The sequence below is a fragment of the Aquila chrysaetos genome, chromosome 15 (assembly GCF_900496995.4).
Source record: "Aquila chrysaetos chrysaetos chromosome 15, bAquChr1.4, whole genome shotgun sequence".
NCBI lineage: Eukaryota > Metazoa > Chordata > Aves > Accipitriformes > Accipitridae > Aquila > Aquila chrysaetos.
The window spans coordinates 22,251,356-22,270,972 of NC_044018.1; the positions used below are offsets into that span (position 1 = coordinate 22,251,356).

At 37.7% G+C, this 19,617-nt stretch overlaps 1 protein-coding gene across 6 annotated transcripts in view; it reads right to left on the reverse strand.

Annotated features, from left to right (window-relative positions):
- Positions 1–19,617, reverse strand: part of ERICH1 (glutamate rich 1) — a 100,562-nt gene that overhangs the window by 57,059 nt on the left and 23,886 nt on the right. For all 6 annotated transcript variants that reach the window (XM_030037043.2, XM_030037038.2, XM_030037040.2 and 3 more), the window contains exon 3: positions 6,986–7,120. In XM_030037043.2, coding sequence (XP_029892903.1) covers positions 6,986–7,120 — 135 coding nt within the window. The remainder of the gene's footprint in view (positions 1–6,985; positions 7,121–19,617) is intronic.

Here is a 19,617-nt window from a genome sequence, read left to right on the forward strand (position 1 = left end):
TTTGGATACCCTTTTCTTGCAACACAAAAAGCCTATGAACTCAAAGCACTAAGATTTTGAGATATGGTTTGAGATGACTTAAAAAACCCCCAGCTGTCCATTTAAAAAAGCCCGGTTCTGCAGGGACTGGCAGGAAGCTTGCAGCTACATGGCTTTCACATCAGTGATTAACATTAAAATTACTGTCGATATGAAAAAAAGCAATGAGAACATGGAAGTCATACATAAGCACTACTTGGTAACCTAGTTCCAAAAAAACCCAAAAAACAAAAAAACCAAAACCACACCCAAACCAAACAAAAAAAACCCCACCCAAAACAAAACCCAAAACCAACCAAACAAAAAAACCCAGACCTTAAACCACGCAAATTTTAAATGTTACCAAATGCAGTTGTTTATCAGAAAACATTTTCCAAGAAACTGACTTTTAGCAATGGCCAAGGTATCAATATATCAAATAACAGCAGTTCTTGGTGGAATGCTGCGGCAGAAAAACAGTGATGCAATTTTTTGACATATGAAAAGACCCCAGAGTAGTGGGTAGAAATACAAAGACTATTTTATTTCAGCACATGGCCTTGCTGAAACCACAAATACTACATGCAGTACTGGAGTTTATATTCTTAAAGGGATGCTATGAAAAGGGAGATACATAAAAGAGCTACAGAAGTGACTTGAGGATTGAAATAAATATCTTGGAGCAATACAAGTGAATCTGTTTATCTAATCAAAAAAGATTGATGGTGACTTGATTACTGTGCTGCTTTGTAGGAAGAAAATACTGCCTTTTTTAAGGCTCTTTACTCAAATGGAGGAAGGAAAAAAAAAAGAGCAATTTTCAAATTCTTTTTTTTTTTTTTTTTTTAAATAGAGTAAGGCCAATTAACTATTAGAACAAGTTACCAGAAAGTACTGGAGCCTCTGTGACATCTTTGAAATGTGCATGGGTTTTTTTTTTTTCCCCAAACACAAACTGCTGAGTTCAATATGGGGCAAGACCTTTCTAGCAGGTACAGAAGATTAAATTACACGGTCTAGTGATCCCTCTGGTTTAAAGGCTACAAAAAGATTCATAATGCTGAAGTTTCACAACTGGTGCTACCTACCAGTGAAAAAGGTTTGCTGCCGGCCTTAGCTGCTTAAAACATATTGTTCCCTTGGTGTGCTGAGTATATCAGTTCTGTAATGCATCACGTACCCAACCACCTGCCAGGAACATAAGTAGTCAACACATGATTCATACTAGCATCTCCTTAACAACAAACACAGGCTTGAGCATTATTATGTCTTCCTAAACTGGCTGCCTTAAACCTTAAGTGAATCAAGACACTACAGACAGAGAAGAGACTACCTGATTACACCTTTACCAAATTTATCTTATGCTGATCAGTAAGTCCAAACATTTTTGCCAGCAGAACCAAACTCAAGAAATGCAGTAGTTTTTAGGAGGTATACTGAAGAACCCCTACCCAACGCACCATCCTTCACCAACATAGCTAATTTCCTGGGATGCATCTCATTTGAATAACTTGATTTACTTGTATGTAAATGAGAGAGATCTCTAAATTAATTCCGTCAGCTTGAACCTCTTGCTGCAGCAGTAGCGATTCTTTTCTGTATTGCCCTTTCTGACAGAAACAAATAAAAAAAGCAAAAGTCCAAAGGCCAGCTACGTTAACAACTATCTTGCATACATCTATCATGTACAATTGCACTGCCTCAGGCCAACAAGCAAATTTAACTAGGTGAGGAAGTGTCCCACAGAAGTACCACCTCCCACATTATTTCAGACTTGCCAGCTGCCAAAAGGCAGGGGAAAAAAAGAAAAAAAAACAAACAGGGTGGGTTGCTTCTATTTCTCTAACTTGACTTCTCAGCGTGGGAATGGAGCATCCAGACCGGACTCTTCCTCCTAGCTAAAACTCTGTCTCATAACATACCTATTAGGAGGTAGGATAAAGCACAGTTGGGTCTTGCTCCTTTTTGTCTACAGAAGGAGTTTCACCAAAATTGGGTAGGTTATCAGGATGATAACAACAGGCTATTATCAGATGAATACTGCATTGCAGTTCAAAAATATGAAGGAAAAATGAGTGAGACTGGACAAGAACAAAAGGAATGGGTTATAAAATTAAAAAAAATACCCTAAGAACAGTTTTCTTTGAATTCTCCTTATCTATTCTTCCAGGTACCCTCAACTACTGCATATTCCTGAACTCCTGCGTCCACAGTCCTTTTATTTTCCACAGTCTCTGGGTCAGGAATTTGCTCTGCCATGAGTCTAAGAGACACTAAACACCACTTTGCAACTCTACACAAAAACATAGTTTTAATACTAACACACTTCAGAGAGAAATTATAATCCAGCACGCTGTTTTGGGCACAAATAAAATAATTTTATATGTTAATTCTATTACCATAGTTTAAATTAAGAGTATCCAAGAAGAAACATTGCTGGAAAAATAAACCATTTATCTTTTAGAAGGAATAAGGTTACATTTTTAGCTTTCAGATTTTAATGCAAGATACAGTATTTCCTATTGTTTCACCTGTCTTAAAATAAGAAGAAAGAACTCCACTGTTTAACTTCATCTTATGAAACTAAAAACCAAACCAAATCAAAATTAAGCTACCGCTTCCTAGTAAGTTAAGGAACACATAATTAAAGTTTCCTGGATTCTCCTTTCACATAGAACACCCTTTTAAACATGATTGTGTATCTCTCAGCTGACTACTCCTAAAGAAATATTTCTCAATAAATAGATAATAAAAATAAATTAATTTTGACCTCTGATTTAAGAGCTTTAAGCTATGAAGATATTGAGTTTACAACCAAAATTTGATGGATGATAACTTATCTGTAGCTTGAACATTACACATTTTTTAATGCCCTTCTCAAAAGTATAAAGTCTATGGCTAAAAGAAAGTTAGCAATGCATTAACATGTACCAAAGTCAATACAAAAATCATGTGAAAACCAAAATAAATTCTCTGCATTATTTCCTCCCTTAACTGTCTAATTGCTGTTACTCAATTCAGTCCACAGAAGGCTGACATGATCACACCATCATAGTGACTCAACTCCTCCAAAACAGTCAAGGGAGTTTTTAAAAATTAGACACCTAAGTCTAAGTTATTATTCTAAGAATGTTGGATAAATTTAATTTTCACTATTTTCTTGAAAGGCAAGGCAGTCTTAGATTTTTCTTCTCATTACTACAGGTTCATCAATCACCTGCTTACATGAAGAAAACAAACCTGAAAGAGCAGCTTTATTCCCCTCACCTCTGGGAAACGTGAAGCCAAGATGCTTTAGAAAACTTTATATCCCAATGCCATTAGTCATTTATGCATGCATCACAAGGTGACTGTGTAACGTTAAGGGCATAACTGGTCACAACTTATTTCTCACAACAGAGAAAAGAATTTTTCAAATATTTGAAAAATGATTTGAAGTGCTAAAGACAACATGCAGAGACAGATGGAGGAACACATACCGAAATATTCACGCAGACCTGCTTTGCTGATTTTTTTTTTTTTTTTTCTTGTTCAGAAGCTAGTCTGGACAAGATTCATTTCATTCTGACAGTATCAACCATAAAGTAACTACCAGTTTAAAGAAGAATAGTAATGGACAAACCCAAACATATTTTAGAGCTGACAAGAAGTTATTTTAATTTATAATTGTAATTAACTTCAACTTTTAAATAACCACTCAAAAAAACAACTGATGTCTAAATTCATATTCTACTGGCTGAATATTTCATTCTTCCACAGATGAATTTAACACAATGAAATATCAGCCATGGCATATCTATTCCTTGTCATAATCTTGTTATATTGATTCAGATAGACAAGGATTTGGTTTTCTTAATTTATTGAAAAGACAGCAAATCACACTGATATATAACTAAGTTACAACCGAAAAATTTTAATCCCAAGATATGGTCAGATTATTTTCACAAGACAAGTTTGATAAACAACAAAATTATTTTCTGAGTCAGGTTTCTGTTTCTTTGAATTTCCACAGAATTTAATTCCCTTACTCTTAGGTCCAAAGGCTAGAAAAGGCTAGCAAGGCAGCCTTTTGTTACCCAGCATATATACAACATGCTCCACTTTTTAGGAAACACAGCAGAAGATAGCCTGCTGCCCTTCAACGCCCTATGATATATTTATCATATAGAGAGTATTAGGAGTAAAACAATGAGAACACTAGATCTGCATTTCCACCTTATGGAGCTTGTTCTTTGGGAACACCTGAGGCACTTCTAAACAAAACAGATTTATTTTATATATATAGAATATTCATACATACATACATGCATGCTCCCTCTTTTTTCTTCAAAGGCTCTCATTAGAGCTTTCCTTTAACCTTTCAAAAAAAAAATCTAAATAAGTGATATACAACCAAATCTAGGTGAGCAAACTATGTAATCCATGGTGCAATTGTCTGAACTGTTCCTTTTGTATTTTATGAGCACTGCCTGAAATCACAGCCTTCGTCCCGCAATAGATTTTATGTATATGCTTAAATTAAATACTATAAAAGACATAGATGTGAGTAAAGTTAACCATGTCCCTCAACCTTGCAGGATTAGCACAGATCTCTAATTTTGCAATCTATATTTAGACAGAACCAATAATAAGGGCCTTAAGTTGCAGCAAGAAAAATCTAGCATTAAAGGGCAGTGAAACACTAGAGCAAATGGAAAATGGCAGGTAAGAAAAATCTCCCTATGGGGAGGTTTTTAATAACAAATTAGGCAAATGCCTGGCAAGAATGACATATATAGTCAAAACTGCCTTACAAAGAGAACACAGGTTAAAAACTTCCAAAGATCACTTCAAACTTAATTTTTCTTGATTCTATGATAAACTATAAAGTCAAGTAACAAACCAAACCAAAAATAAGTCTCCCAAAATTCCAGATGCATTTGTTAACTGTTAAAAAAGCGGCTGAAGTCCAAAACCTACTCTTCCTGAACACTGAGACTGGGATCAGCTAAAAGAGATCACCATCCAACAGTCAATACTGTCACTAAGCAACACCAGAACACTACTTATTGCTATCATGGCTGAGTACATTCGTTTTGAAATACCAGAGAAAAAGATTAAATCTAAAAAATGAGCAAGTAAAGCCATTGTTCAGTAATCTATCAATTGTAAAACCAGACAAATATTTATATGACCCTAAAAAGGGACCATATATGCAATCCTAAATTCTATTCGACTTTACTGCTATGCAATATATCAACATGTAATATGCACCACATATTGATTTATTCATAGATTTTAAACAGCAGCTGAGTAAATTTGCCACAAACGTTCTGGGCTGATACCTTAATAAGGATATATCTCAGTTGCAGCAGTGTTCAGAGGCCTGCATTCTAATGTTTTATTTAGAAGTCACTTAAGTCCCTGTATAAGAATGAATGTTATAGGTCTATTTACCTACAAAGTATTATGAGACCTCATTTAGTCTTATTATCAAAATACAGAAGAAGGGAAGCATCCCTCTAATATCTGAAAGGAGATCACATGAAAGAATAAAAAGAGATTATATGGCACAGGAGAAGAGAAAGGGTGCTTCAAGATCAGAATAAGCAGCCTGAATTTGACATGCTAGGAAACAGAAACCTAATGAACTGTCCAAAGAGAACTGTGTAAGTAAACAAATTTAAGGATAATCTAGAAACACTCTGGATTCTGAACATGAATCCTATCTAACATAAAGAAAAAAGCACAATCTGGAAGCTGTGCGTTAGAAAACCTTCCTATCCATAATCCCAACAGTAACAGTATTAAGATCCACTGTTACGTTACTCTGATAAAGTTACTTCTTTCCCAATCCAAAAAACCTCTTTAAACCATTTCACACCAAGAAAGAACATTCTTGATGTGCCACCAGTCATGCTGTACTTTGCTTCAATCTCTTGGGCTACTTCAACAGTTTTACTTGTATTCAGATTCTGAATGGACCTCAGAATAGAGTGCAGACCCAATTTCCAAGCCGAAAATTCACCCCTGTGGGTACTGTTTTCAAAGGCAAAGAGCATTTGCCTTTCCATATCTGCAGGTTGTATCTCAGGTTTTCCTTATGTTTAAGCAATCTCCAGGCTGAAATAGATATAGTAGTTCAATAAACACTGCTTATCAAGCGTTTTACTTCAGCAGGCTCACCTGGGTATTTTCTTTGCTGTAGACTGCCCCTAGCAGCAAATGACAGTGATTTTGGACAAACACATCTACAGGAACACAGCAACTGAAAAAACTAAATGAATTTGTCTTATCTAAGCTTAGGACTTCTTTCTAAGACAGACAGAATCAATTTAATTCCAGCAACATCATTCAGAAAACCATGTTTTTAACTGGGGTCAACTTAGAGCCCACTTCTTTACAGATCCTGTGCTGCTTCTCTTGTATCCTTTGACAACACTAAATACTGGTTCTGAAGTTACCTGGTCACAGTTTCTCATCAGAAAGCCTCTCAACACTAAAGGATTAGTATCTCCCCTCATCAACTCCAATAAGGTGAATATCTGTTCTAACTGGGAGAAGTAAATTTGAAAGGTCATTAAGTCTTTGCCCAATTCCTCAGAACATCAGGATTAAGACTTATTAAAACAGCTTTATCTAACATTTACTCTTAAAAATTACTGTAAGCAGGCATAGCATGAATATACATGTGGCACTTGAGTGGGAGGAGCCAAAGACTTTGTCCTCAGTTACACTTTATGTAACTTCAGTAAGATCAGTGGCACTGTATGGCTATAACCAAATGTTGAATCTGGTCTTCAAACTCCAACAACGGAAATGAACCCATAGAGATGCACAGCCTCATTTTGCTTATGCTGCAAAACAGTGACACCCACTGGCAGCAACAGTTTAAATACTTCATTGTTGCAATTTGGATCTACTGGATAAGTTGCTAAGAAGTTTCTCTTCAGAAAAATTCATTATGGTCACAACCATACACACTTACCTGTTGAGTCAGCACTACTGTTTGAGTTTTCAGAAACTGAAATACTAATAGCATCTGGAGTAACTGCAACGTAACCCTCTGGAGGAAGATTCACTGTGTACATTCTCCTTGGAGACAGAATTGTATTGTCACTACCTACAAAACAGAAAAAACAAAGTGTCTGGCTATTGATCTCAGTATTGATTTCCTCAAACATTTTCTCAACTACAGCAATGATAATAAGTGGTCTCGAAAATCCTTACAGAGGAAAAGGAAGTGAGAGAAAGTCAGGTGTGGAACACTAAAATTATCCCATGACCAACAAAATTGCACTGAATCCTGTAGCAGCTACAAATAAACAAACACTCCACAGGTTAGTTCTTTCCACCAGAAACACTTTTTTCTCCTTGCGTCAGACAACTCTTCTGCCCTAAATTCAGAAGCAGCTTCCACTTACAGTGATATTTTAAGAGACACTCTATACATTCTTCCCCATTCAGCATGAGCAGATGCTATTTCTTTAACAACTATTTCATAAAAGATGGATGGAGAGATACAAGCTGACTACAAAGTGATAGAAGCAAAAGAAAAAGAATCACAGAACTGTGGTTTGTCCATTTGCAGACCTTTTAAACATAGCCTATGCTGTTCTGAAGGGCACAAAAATAAAGGGAGTTTGAAAGCCACACTTTAAGCCTCAGCAGTGCGTGCCCAAGATGGCTCATCTCCTCATCCTTTGCTTCTTTCTGGGGGGGAGGAGTGCCAAGGGCCAGGTTTCCAACTATTTCATTGTATAGAAACTATCTGTGATGATAGCAGTAGACTGTTTTTGTAGGCTTTCTTTCCCCTTTAAAAGGTATTTAAAAATACGTGCAAGAGTGGCAGTATAAACTTTTCATTTATTCACCAGACAAGAAGTAACTCCGTAGCAATGACAGAGACCCATCTCTGCTCCAGTTACACGAAACCAGTCCAAAGAGCAGACTATTTTTTTGCTCAGTAGTGACAACAGTAGAGATCAACCACAGGGAGACAAAAGCCTTTCCAGAAGGCCAGTATGTTCAGGGTGTCTCCAGATGCTGCAATGTAATTCTAGATTGTTCAAAATTTTAGATCAGCCAGTGTGAGTTTTTAGATCGTTCAGTGTGGGTTTTTTTTGTTTGGTTTGGTGTGGGTTTTTTTTTTCTCCACTCAGCCAGCTCCATAAGCCAGCACAGACACAGCACTAGCCTTCCCTTCTTGGGGGCAATTTTCCCCTTTAAAACACACAGACAGAACTGTTAAAATAATATACAGTAAAAACATCTTTGGCAGATGGTCACAATTAACCTCCTTACACCACAAACTTGCTAGAAGATCCCGGATGATCCAAGCCTATTACCAAGCTGCAGCTACAGTTGGACTAATACCTAAACAATTAAAATACAGTTGTGTCTGACAGAATAATTCTTGTTAGTGATCTACGTTCCTAATATGTAATTTAGCTATACACATTGTATGCAAATATATAATTTAACTATACACTGACATGTCTCACAGCACACTTCAAAGAGTTCAGCATGACTGATCATCTTAGATATCTATGATAAATTACATTTCAGAACGTTCAAGGCACTTTTGAAAAGCTACATCACAGTTGTTTTCACCATCAGGGTGTAATAATTTTGTTTTGATAACACATTAGAAAGTTATTGTTTTTCTTGAACAAGCCAGAAAATTTCAAACTGATATTGATGATGCTTACTTTAAAGGATAAGAAAGGAAAAGAAATAAATAATACAGAAAGATGAAGATCAGTTACATGATTTGGAAAAAGATCCACTAAGAGTTAATTTGGAATAATTCTTCAACAGATCCTTTCTATGAAGATGATACCAAATCACTGAATTGGCAGTACTTCCATTGATTTCTCCCCCCCCCCCCCCCCCAGGTTGATTAATGATGAAGTGCTGACTGGTGATAGTTTTAAATTACAAGCATGTATAAATGTTTCTTTAGTTACTCCCTTCTGAAGAATTTCAAGTTTCTTCTTTTTCTTCCTTTATATTTAGGTTTTGTGAAACAAAGATGATCATGAAAACATGAAACTCAGTTTGCAGCACTCCTGACTAACTTAAACCCTTTAATCGTAAAAGGAGTAGATATATTGGGATATTCCCAGGACAAAACAGTGACACGTGACAGAATTTGGGGGACCACCTGTAACACCTAATCTTACACAGAAGAACAGTAACAACTTTTACTATGTAAATGAGTGATGACTCAAAATTTTTTTTAAGTTGACCTGTTTAAATGGGAGTCTCCAAATTATATACTTATTCACCCCATATACATCTCAGGTAGTTTATAAACCATAAATCAAGAATTAGTCCTTGCTAATCCTCTGCAAGTATGTCAAACCAAACTGTTAACATAAAAAAAAAGTATACACACAACTCTAATCTCAGTGTATCAGCAAATCTCTCAGTCTCAAGCCATTATGTCTGGATTTGTCCAGCCTGGGGCCATAGTCTCCTTGGGCTACGAAGAAATGGGTTGGTTATCAAGTCATAAACATTGCTGCAAAGCAATCGGCTAAGCTTATAAAAGTGTGACACAAAAAGGGTTTTTTTGACTAAAGTAATCAGATACTGGAGATATTCAAGAATGCTCTTCTTTGTACTAGTTAATCATGAATTCCATTTCTACTTTTATTTTATCTGGGAAAAAAAAAAAAGCATCTAAAGGACATTTACAAAACCACAAAAAGAACAAGCATTACTCTTAAAGGCAAACTAAGAATACAGAATAAATATTTTGAATCAAGTTGTCTCCTATTCATGTTCTTCTCCACAACATTCCCCACATGAAGAGCAACTTTGCATGTAAATCAACCTTGTGCACAGAGTAGGGAAGTGCATCTAAACTACGCCGTTACCAAGGTTACATCTGCAAGTATGTCAGTAGCTCGGCTAGCTATGTTATCTCTTGCTATCCTACTACAAACAAGTATCAGACCTTTTAAGAAGGACCTGAGGGTAAAGCTTCCAGCCATGGAATTGCCAACCGCCCAGTCTGTCATCAGCTCAGGTAAACACAGTGTATTTTGTTTTAAAGTTTTGTGTTTCAGTATCCTTAAACTTTCCCCTACCTGCAGCTCAGAACGGTGCTACGTACCACCAGCATGGCTTCCAGATCACCTGAACACAAAGCACGCTTGGGCACAGCTCGAATACAGATGTGGCCAGAACACGTGTTCATATTATCTTGGTCCTCCGCTTGCTGGTAAGACTGATTAAACCCTGGGCAGAGACTGAATCGCTTCTAGTTTCTGTGGTGGGTTGACCCTGGCTAGCAGCCAAACTCCCCCCCAGCTGCTCGCTCCCCCCTCAGCAGGACGAGGGTGGGGTGGGCAGAAAAATCGGAAGAACAGGAACGAGAGCTCTCATGGGTCAGAGACAGGGAGATCACTTACCAACTACTGCCGTGGGCACAACAGACTCAACTTGGGAAAATTAACTTAATTTACTGCCAATTACTTGAAATATTTATTTACTGACTCAGGTATTGGGAAACAGAAACAAAACAAAAAGAAGCAAACATTAAAACACTTAGGAAAAACACCTTTTCTCCCCAGCTCACATTCACTCCAAACTACTCTCCTCCCAGCTTACTATCACCGCAGGTTACACTCAGTCCCTTCAGCAAGGCAACGAGCAGTGCAAGGTGGTGGTGGTGGTGCCTGTTTACAGTCAGTATATAATGGTTTCCCTCTGCCGCTCCTTCCTTTTCCCCTACACCGGTGGGGGTTCTCCGTGGGCTGCAGCCCTTCAGGAACATTTGCTCAACCACAGAGCACCTCCTTCTCCCCCTCTGACCCTGCTGTTCCCACTGTTGTTTGTCACTCCTTTTAGTTCCCTCCTCTCCCTTCTTACACAACACTATCCCCCGCAGCGCTCCGGCCCTGTCTGCGGGGCCGAGCGGTGCCCTGGGGTGGGCGGGTTGGAACCAGCTGGAACCGGCTGGAACCGGCTGTGTCCGGCTCGGGGCAGCCCCGGCCGCTCCTCACAGGGGCCGCCCGGCAGGTCCCCGCTAACAAAACCTGGGCACCCGCACCGGTACAGCTTCACAATCTTACACCGAAATTTCGTCTTCCCCACGACGTGCTTCCTGGCAACTCGGAAAGCCTTGGGAACCTCCTGCTGCGGTCCCATAGGGCAGGACTCGGAGCAAAGAGAGGACCCAAGTCCAGAATTCAGCTAGAACACCTTGCAGCCTCCCCCAAACAACCATTAAGTGAGGCCGATCTGACCAAGACTGTGATCTTTTCCACAAAGTTATCCTTTGGAAACGTCTGGCTATCGCTTCTCCAAATGGAAGAAGAGAGTCCATCCCCAAAAAGAGGTCTTTACAGAAAACAGAGGAAGAGAGGGAGTGATACTGGATCAAATCCAAGGTCTAGATTAGTTCAGTATCATACCTTCTACAAAAGTCATTATTCTTAGTACGTACTTACTGTGTGGTGTTACAGTACATACGACCTGGACAAAAATAAGGCTTGAAGAAGGTCTATTACCTCCTTTGAAAAGTTTTTTATTATTATTTTTTATATTTATATAAAATTATATAAAAAAATTATTTTTTCATATTTATTAAAGTGCGTTTTTTACTTATCATGTAAGCTAGAATATGACCATGTTCTAGCTATTCCTCATTTTTATTACACATAAGTGAGATTTGCGACTATAACCTGAAAACTATGACAATCCCCAATGCACATACACAACCCCTCTCTATCTCTACACAATATAGATGTGCTATCGCCTTCCCCTTCATTGACTAGCAAGATAAGCATCTTTAAAGACAGTGCACGTGCAAATCCTGGGCAAGAGAGTTTTGTCTCCTCCAGAAAACCTTCATAAATTGAAGTGTAGCAAAGGTGATATCAGTGACTAACTGTAGAACATACACACCTTGAGGGTCCTCCCGAGCTGCAGTACTGAAAAATGGGTATTTTCCAGTTATCAGTGTGAAGACATTAAATTGTATTTCATCAGCATGAACATTATAAATCAAATCTGGTGATCCTAAATACCCCTCCATCCCCCAATGTATACACATTTTTGTCCAGGTGGTAAGGTTTTTGTGATGGTAACATGTCACATACCTTAGTATGTGAGAGTAACTTGAGAGACATGAGGTGTTACACCTTGTATCATCATCCTCTACTTACAGGTTGACTTTCACAGGATTGTTTTCCAGTCTCACATCAACACACACACTAGAGTGCTTTCCACAAAGGCAGAACCTTTTAGCTCAAGTAGTCTTCTGTGCAATCGGAAAGTACAATGCTTTTCCTTGGAGTGCTCCATAATTCCTGCTGCTTGACCTCAGTCTTCAGCAGCATTCTCTCCCCCAATACTAGATAAATCATATTGGGTAAAAAAAAAAAAATGATGATGAGAATAAGAAGCTTAGCAAAGAATGGACAGGCACTTACTGCTGGTCATTTGTTTTACTCAAATGATAACCATCACACAATAATGGAAATGTTGTGCTACTTTGCCTGGTGATTGGAGTAGTTGATGAATTATTTCTGTACAAATTCACTACTGCAGGTAGGAACTTGCCTCTCAAAATTTTGGAAATCCCTTTATGGAGTTTCCTATTACAGTCTAATTTCTTTAGCTTGTTTTAACAGTGCTAGTGCTCAATCTTACTAATTTAACTAATAGAAAAATTTCTCTCATCTGCAGATATCAGTGTCCGATCCATCCCCCTCATTATCTGTACTTTATTGGAATAAACAAGGAAAGTCACTCAAGCCAGTTTTTGGCTGAAGATATACTCCTTCCAAAGATTCTTCATCTCTTTCTAAATAAAAAAAGTTTACTGAATGTCTTCTGGACATCTAATTATCTCATGTCACGTTATTTGCTACTGTCATGCATTTTATTGGCACAAATACCTATAACAGAATACTGAAAAAGTGTTTTCTTCTGCAGAGTTCACTTCAGCTTTAAAATTTTGAAGATGTCTGGTATTCAGTTTGAATGATAAATCTTCCTGCTGGCCAGGTAAAACTTCAAAGTGTATAGTTCTATTCCAAATTGCACAATTACATTGATTCAAACAACAAATTAATGAAAAAAAAAATCAGCTAATTAAACAGGTACATGTTGTCCTATGGCTCAGAAAATCCTTAAGCAGCAAACTGTTGGAGAACATCGTGGGGAAGTAGTACAATACATTCATTTTATTCCAATACTTTTTTTTGACAATACTATCGGTCACTACATACTAGCGTAGACAGGAGTACTGAAGTTTTTGGATTGACCTTAATTTCTGCTACTTTCTTCAGTTATCTTTAAACAGAAAAAGCCCCCTATCCTTTGATAGAAGAAATAGCATGTTTTCACTGTATTCCCAGATTTGTTTTGTAGAAGCCTAGCCATATTACAGAAGAATCCTCCCATGTCCTAAGGTGGATACCATTTGTATCTGGTAGCATGTTGTCACTCAAGTCAGTTCATTCCAACCTCCCTCCTGACACTTCACATCACTAGAAGTGCTTCACTTTATTAAAAAGAGAAAGTCTAGATTACAGAGGTTGCTCCCTCTTCTCAAATAATGGAAATGACTATAAAGTAAACAAAGTCAGTAGTTGTGAGAGCCTTTCCTAAGCACTCCTTTCTGTGACTTGGTGACTCAGTGCACTTAATTAGATAAATAAAACCAGGTCTTCATGATTTTTTTTTGAATAAAAATTCCTTTTTCTACATAGCCCATGGCTTATTGGCCTGTAATGACTTGTGCCAGTTATCACACTGATGGAAAGCCAACAAGGTGGATGTGCAAAGTAATTTCTCTTCCATCCCACCTTTTCCACATGTGAGGAAATAAGAGTAGTGTATGTCAATCTGCACCTGCTTATGAGCTAAGATGAGTACAAGGTTTCACTAGGCAGATCCCTAGGGAGCTAACCCTGGCCTATGGCTTCAGGTCCAGAACTAACTCTGATGAAGGGTCTGGAACCAACTCCTACAGCAGCTCTGCTGCCAGTTCTCTCCCATGCGGAGAGCATGCGAATCGAAGAGAATGGAAAAGGGGAGCTGATGGCCAGTCTTACAGTTTGTCCTTTCCAAGACAATGACTAGATTTTCAGTGAAACCAGATACAATCAATTCAGTGGTACCCGTGAGTTTGGTGGGATGGATTCCCAACCCTTTTCAACTAAGCACATTGTAATATTTATTGAAAGAAGGGTCTACTTCATATTTGACAAGCTACATTTCAGCCTTCCTGTTCATCATAAGCATGATTAGAAGGGAGGGAGGATGGAAAGGGGAATAATGACAGCATCCAAATGAACGATGATCCATGCACTCATCTTGTATTAAATGTCTCAAATACTTCTACAAATATTGCCAACTTTTTGTTAAGCTGTCTGCACTTTGGAAAAGCCATCTACTTTGGATTTTATTTATTCTGGTTTTAAACCCTATTTTGTGTTTTAAATTAACTTTCAATTTTATTAAAATCTACTGTACTGAGGTTCAAACACCTGTTAACATGTTATCTTAACACTTCCTTATTCAGATTCATCATCCAATTGAGAAGCATGTAACTATAGTGTTGTGACGCAGCAGTGCTGAGATCTTCAACTCCTAAAACTGCTGTTAGGGTTTATTCACAATTAAGCGCGATCGAAGTCCCCTTCTTGAAGGCTTTAGAACAGGGTGGGATTTTTTTGTAGCAACTATTTGCCCAGAATTATTTCTCAAAGATGTCTCATTATCTACTCTGCAGGCTTAGTGAAGTCTTTCCCATACAATAGCATTTTGCCACACTGTCTTAAGATTTCTTTCATTCTAAATTCTAATAGTTTATTTCCACAAACACATTTGCACTTCTTACACGCTTTATGGCTATGTATTTCAGTGTAGATTGCAGCATCTTCAGTTTAAAATTAACATTCTCTTCCACTGAATACTAGGCCTCATTTGTATTAACAGCAGGAATCTGATTTCTTTCTTAAGAGCTGAAACAGGTGTAAGATAACATAAAAGCTAATACAAAGGTTTTTTTTCCTATTTTAAACTATGCCATAAGTCATTATATAGCTATATAAAGGGGGAAAAAAAACCCTCAAACCAAGGCACTGTTTTCTCTTGCTTTTCATTCCTTACAAGCAATTTTTTGTGGCTAGTAAGACTGACATCACCATCTAAGTTTGGTTTAAAACAAGTAACATGTTTGAACTTGGAATTTAAAAACCTCATTACATCAATAAAGTTTTCAGGGAAGAGAAAATAGGGGGAAGAGAAGAGGTTTGATGCTTAGAGGACTAGAGCATTAAAAGACAAAAACAACTTGAGAAAATCCTCAGAAGCACTTCCTCATCACTGTCTTTTCCTTCAGCTTGACGGAAACCAAGAACTTTGGAAGGAAATTTAGGGTCAGCAGAGATATACCCATTTTACAAGGCCCAAAGTTGGGATGGGAAATTCATGAAAAACAAGAAACGAGAGCTCAAATTTATTTCCCTCACCACCTCCCACATGTACACTAACTCTTAAATTTTCTTTAGACGCCTAGGAAGGCTGTATTATAGCCCATTTTACTGGAGACAGGACTTACCATTACAACTCAGCCTCAGTTTCATTACATTAGAAGTGGCAGACATTCTTTGTCACAGAGAAAAAACAGATTAAAAAAAACCAGAAATCCTTTTCCTCTTGTTCTCCCTCATCATCTGAGGAAGAATTTTTAATGAACCATTAAAACATCTACATTCCCTCAGAAAAAGTAATGAAAACAAAGCACAATACAAAGTGAGAGTGAAGTAGGGAAAAAGCCTTGATCAAGGAAACCAAGAAACAGAATCTTTCCAGAGCAGAATCTGACTACAGCCAGATGGCAGTTTTAAAATTACGAGACAGCTAATTTAAGAAGTGGTACAAGCTATTTTTTGTTTTCTGAAAGTTGAATATGAGGTACCGATGAAACAAACTATGCAGCTAAGTGTTAAGTTATTTATTTTAAGTTAAAAGCTTCAGTGTCTCATAGATGTCCTGGTATATGATTATAGGCAATATTTTGAATAGATGTCTAAGAATTCTAGCTGTATAAACAGGAGAATAAAGCTATCTTAAGTTAATACTCTGCTCAATTATTTCTCCTAGTGCTGCAGATCTTATTTTTTCAACATACTTTTCAAAAGCCAGATACATCCCTGTCAATAATTTTTTTTTAAAATAAATGCAACAACACTGAATCTAAAAGGCTATGTCTAAGTTGCAATTAGTTAATTACCCTCACTGATTAAGTGACTATGTCACTACTGGGACTTACCTGAAACTAGACCAGGAAATAAACAGATGTGCTCACCAGAATAAAAGTAAACAAATTTTAAGGTTTTAAAACTTTTTTCCTCCCAAAACACACATTTTTTATTCCATAATTGGAAGTCATCAGTAAGAGTCCATTCCTATTTGTGTACAAAAATAACGCAAACCACAGAAGCACAAAAAGTTATGGAAAATAATTCGCCCTGAACTTAGTTCAGTACCAAGTTCATACTATAAGCATTTCCACTTTTCAAGTAATTCTTAGAGGGTACAGTTGGTAGCAGACACAAGTAGAAAGTAAGCACGTATAACAGCAGAAAACATGAAATTTGACTCTGAATAACTATAATTTTGACAATGGCAGCTTAAGTAATAAAGTCCCCAGTGTAAATGGGAGCAGTAGAGGCATCTCACACAACCTGTTTTGTCATCAATACATTAAAAATAATTTCAAACAGGGAGACAAGGTGGACAGCAAGAATGCTAACACACATAATTACTATGCTACAGTTAGATTCACCTTAGGACTGTCTATCTGCCCTTCTCTAGCTGAAACAAATCCGTTTTATCAAGTTCTTACACAAGCCATTTTTCTGTTTCCTTTCTCAAGATAATTAGTTTTCCTACAGCTGGCTACATTTAGGTTTAGAGCTTGTTTACACTTACAGCTAAAGCTGGCATTTTCTACTCCAATTAGGCAACCACTACATACTATTAGATGAGCTACTTGTTAATTGCTTTCAGTTGTCACAGAGGCCAGCAAGTTTCTCCACAACAGCTAAGCTGTTTGGAATGAAGATGTAGAAGAGAAGAATGAGTGAATGTATATACATAAGAACACTGGAGAAGGAAGGAATCTGCCAACAAGCAGACAAAAAAAAAAAAAAAAAAAAAGCATTGCTAGGGGAACTGGAGACTGAACTGCAAAGCTATTTCTGCCACAACAGAAGTTACAGATAGACAAGCAGCCCACTCAGTCTGAACAGAGACCATTTATTTTGCCGGGGAGGGGGGGGGGGGGGGGGGGGGCGTTTCGTTTTTTTTTGTGTCCATCCCCCCCCCCCCCCCCCCCCCAACCACCAGATCTCTACATTCCCCCCAAGCATATAGCTACCAGCTTGTAAATCTGGTTGGGCACCATTTCTACCATAGCCACTAGAGGTTGGTGTCTTCAGTCAAATACTCTACTCACTTCTGAATATGTGTTCCATTTTCACAGTATAATGCCACTGTAATATAGCATGTAATATGAGAATTTTTATGGCCTTGAGAGAAGAACATAAGAGTGTGTGACAACACTGTGTTGTATAATAATTGTGATCTCCATTGCTCTCCAGATTATTCACAATAGACAGCTTTTCAGAGTAATTAACTAAAACAAAGCTGAATTGTTTAACAAGTCTCTAAAGCTGTTTACTGCATTGGGTACTGCTAGAGTTTGATTTCTCAAGCATATGCACTTCAATTTGATCAACTAAGAGCCAGGGCTGTCCATGAATATTTTTTAGACAAGTTTTGTCTTCTAGGCACTCCTGTCACAAACTAAGTTTTCTATAATAGAATGGCTGCAGGAAGACAGCATTAGGATGAGTAAGGACACAGTCCAGGTGTCCCAGTGATAACTTCTTAAATGCAGTATACTGTCAGCATTAGTGACTTCAATGGAAAAAGTATGAAGGAGAACACAAAAAACAAAACAAAACAAAAAAATCACATAGCTGTACTGAATTTTGACAGGAATTCCTTATACAGGATAACAATGCTGGGATATTTCACAGTTGAGAGACATTCACACTTGTATTTAATGAATATGGAGTAAATTGCATTTTGTCTATTTATATAGCATAATTTGGATTCCTTTTTTTAAAAAAAACCCTAAAACTTAGGAGTAATAATAGCTTAGTATTTTTCTTCATTACCTCCTACTTAAATAAATGAAGGAAGCAAAAAAGATCAAATAGGTTTTCTCCACAAGATCTGAGATTCTGCCTAGGCTCTCTGCATTTCAATTTCCTTCAGAATTAAGGAAAACACAAAACCCAAAAGTGGAACAGCATGCTTTATACAGAGAAACTGAATACTATACATTTCACTTGTATATAATTATCCTGCTTCAGCAACTCTTAAATTTTAATTTTTATAAGGAAGATACTAAACAACGATCACTCAATACCAAGTCCTTTAAAAAGTGGTTATAATATTGACCAAGAAAAAGTCCTGATACTAAAGGCAGCCATTAAAAAAGCCAATTCTACAGTTAGCAAGTCTCTAGTCAGAAGCATGCATGTCTACTTTGACTATATACTACAAAGGCATTAAAAACAATTAGCGAGGTTTTAAAGTATCAACAAAAAGTAAAGAAATCACAGAACTGCAGACCTCAAGAGAAACATTCTCCATGAAGTTAATCCTTGTTGCAAGTAGATCCTGCCCTAACATGGGCCAGAAGCAAACAAAACCAATCCTCAGAACAAAGTTTAGTCAAAGCCCATATCCAAGCGAGTAATTAATAGTTAGAAATGCTTTCTTAGTCTTTTGCCAGACACTTTTTTTTGTGGTACAGCAAATTTTTAAGCATTTATAATACCACACATGGAAGCATATTCGCAAGCTTCATAGAATCATAGAATGAATGGTAGAATGGTTTGGGTCGGAAGGGACCTTAAAGATCATCTAGTTCCAACCCCCCTGCCACGGGCAGGGACACCTTCCACTAGCCCAGGTTGCTCCAAGCCCCATCCAACCTGGCCTGAACACTTCCAGGGATGGGGCAGCCACAGCCTCTCTGGGCAACCTGTTCAGTGCCTCACCACCCGCACAGGGAAGAACTTCTGCCTTCCATCTAATCTAAATCTACCCTCATTCAGTTTAAAGCCATCACCCCCTGTCTCTACATGCCCTTGTAAAAAGACCCTCTCTGGCTTTTCCCATAGGCCCCCTTTCGGTACTGGAAGGCTGCTATAAGGTCTCCCCGGAGCCTTCTCCTCTTGCAGGCTGAACAACCCCAACTCTCTCAGCCTGTCTTCATAGGAGAGGTGCTCCAGCCCTCTTATTTGTAGGAGCTTTCATTTTTCCATTTGCTCTCTTTTAATACTTTGCCTGCCAAGAAGGCTCAGGTTTATTACATGTATGCGCAACTCTTAAATGGTTTAAGGTAATAAAGCTGGTTATCTAGACCCTCTTTAATTTTATGTTGAAGCAAGAAAAAAAAAAAACTTTTCTTACATCTTCTGAAATTAAGAACTACAGCTCTCGCAATGAAAGAACAAAGTTCCTCAAGGGAAGAAATATTTAGAAAGTCTTACCTAATTGCCTTGGAGTGGG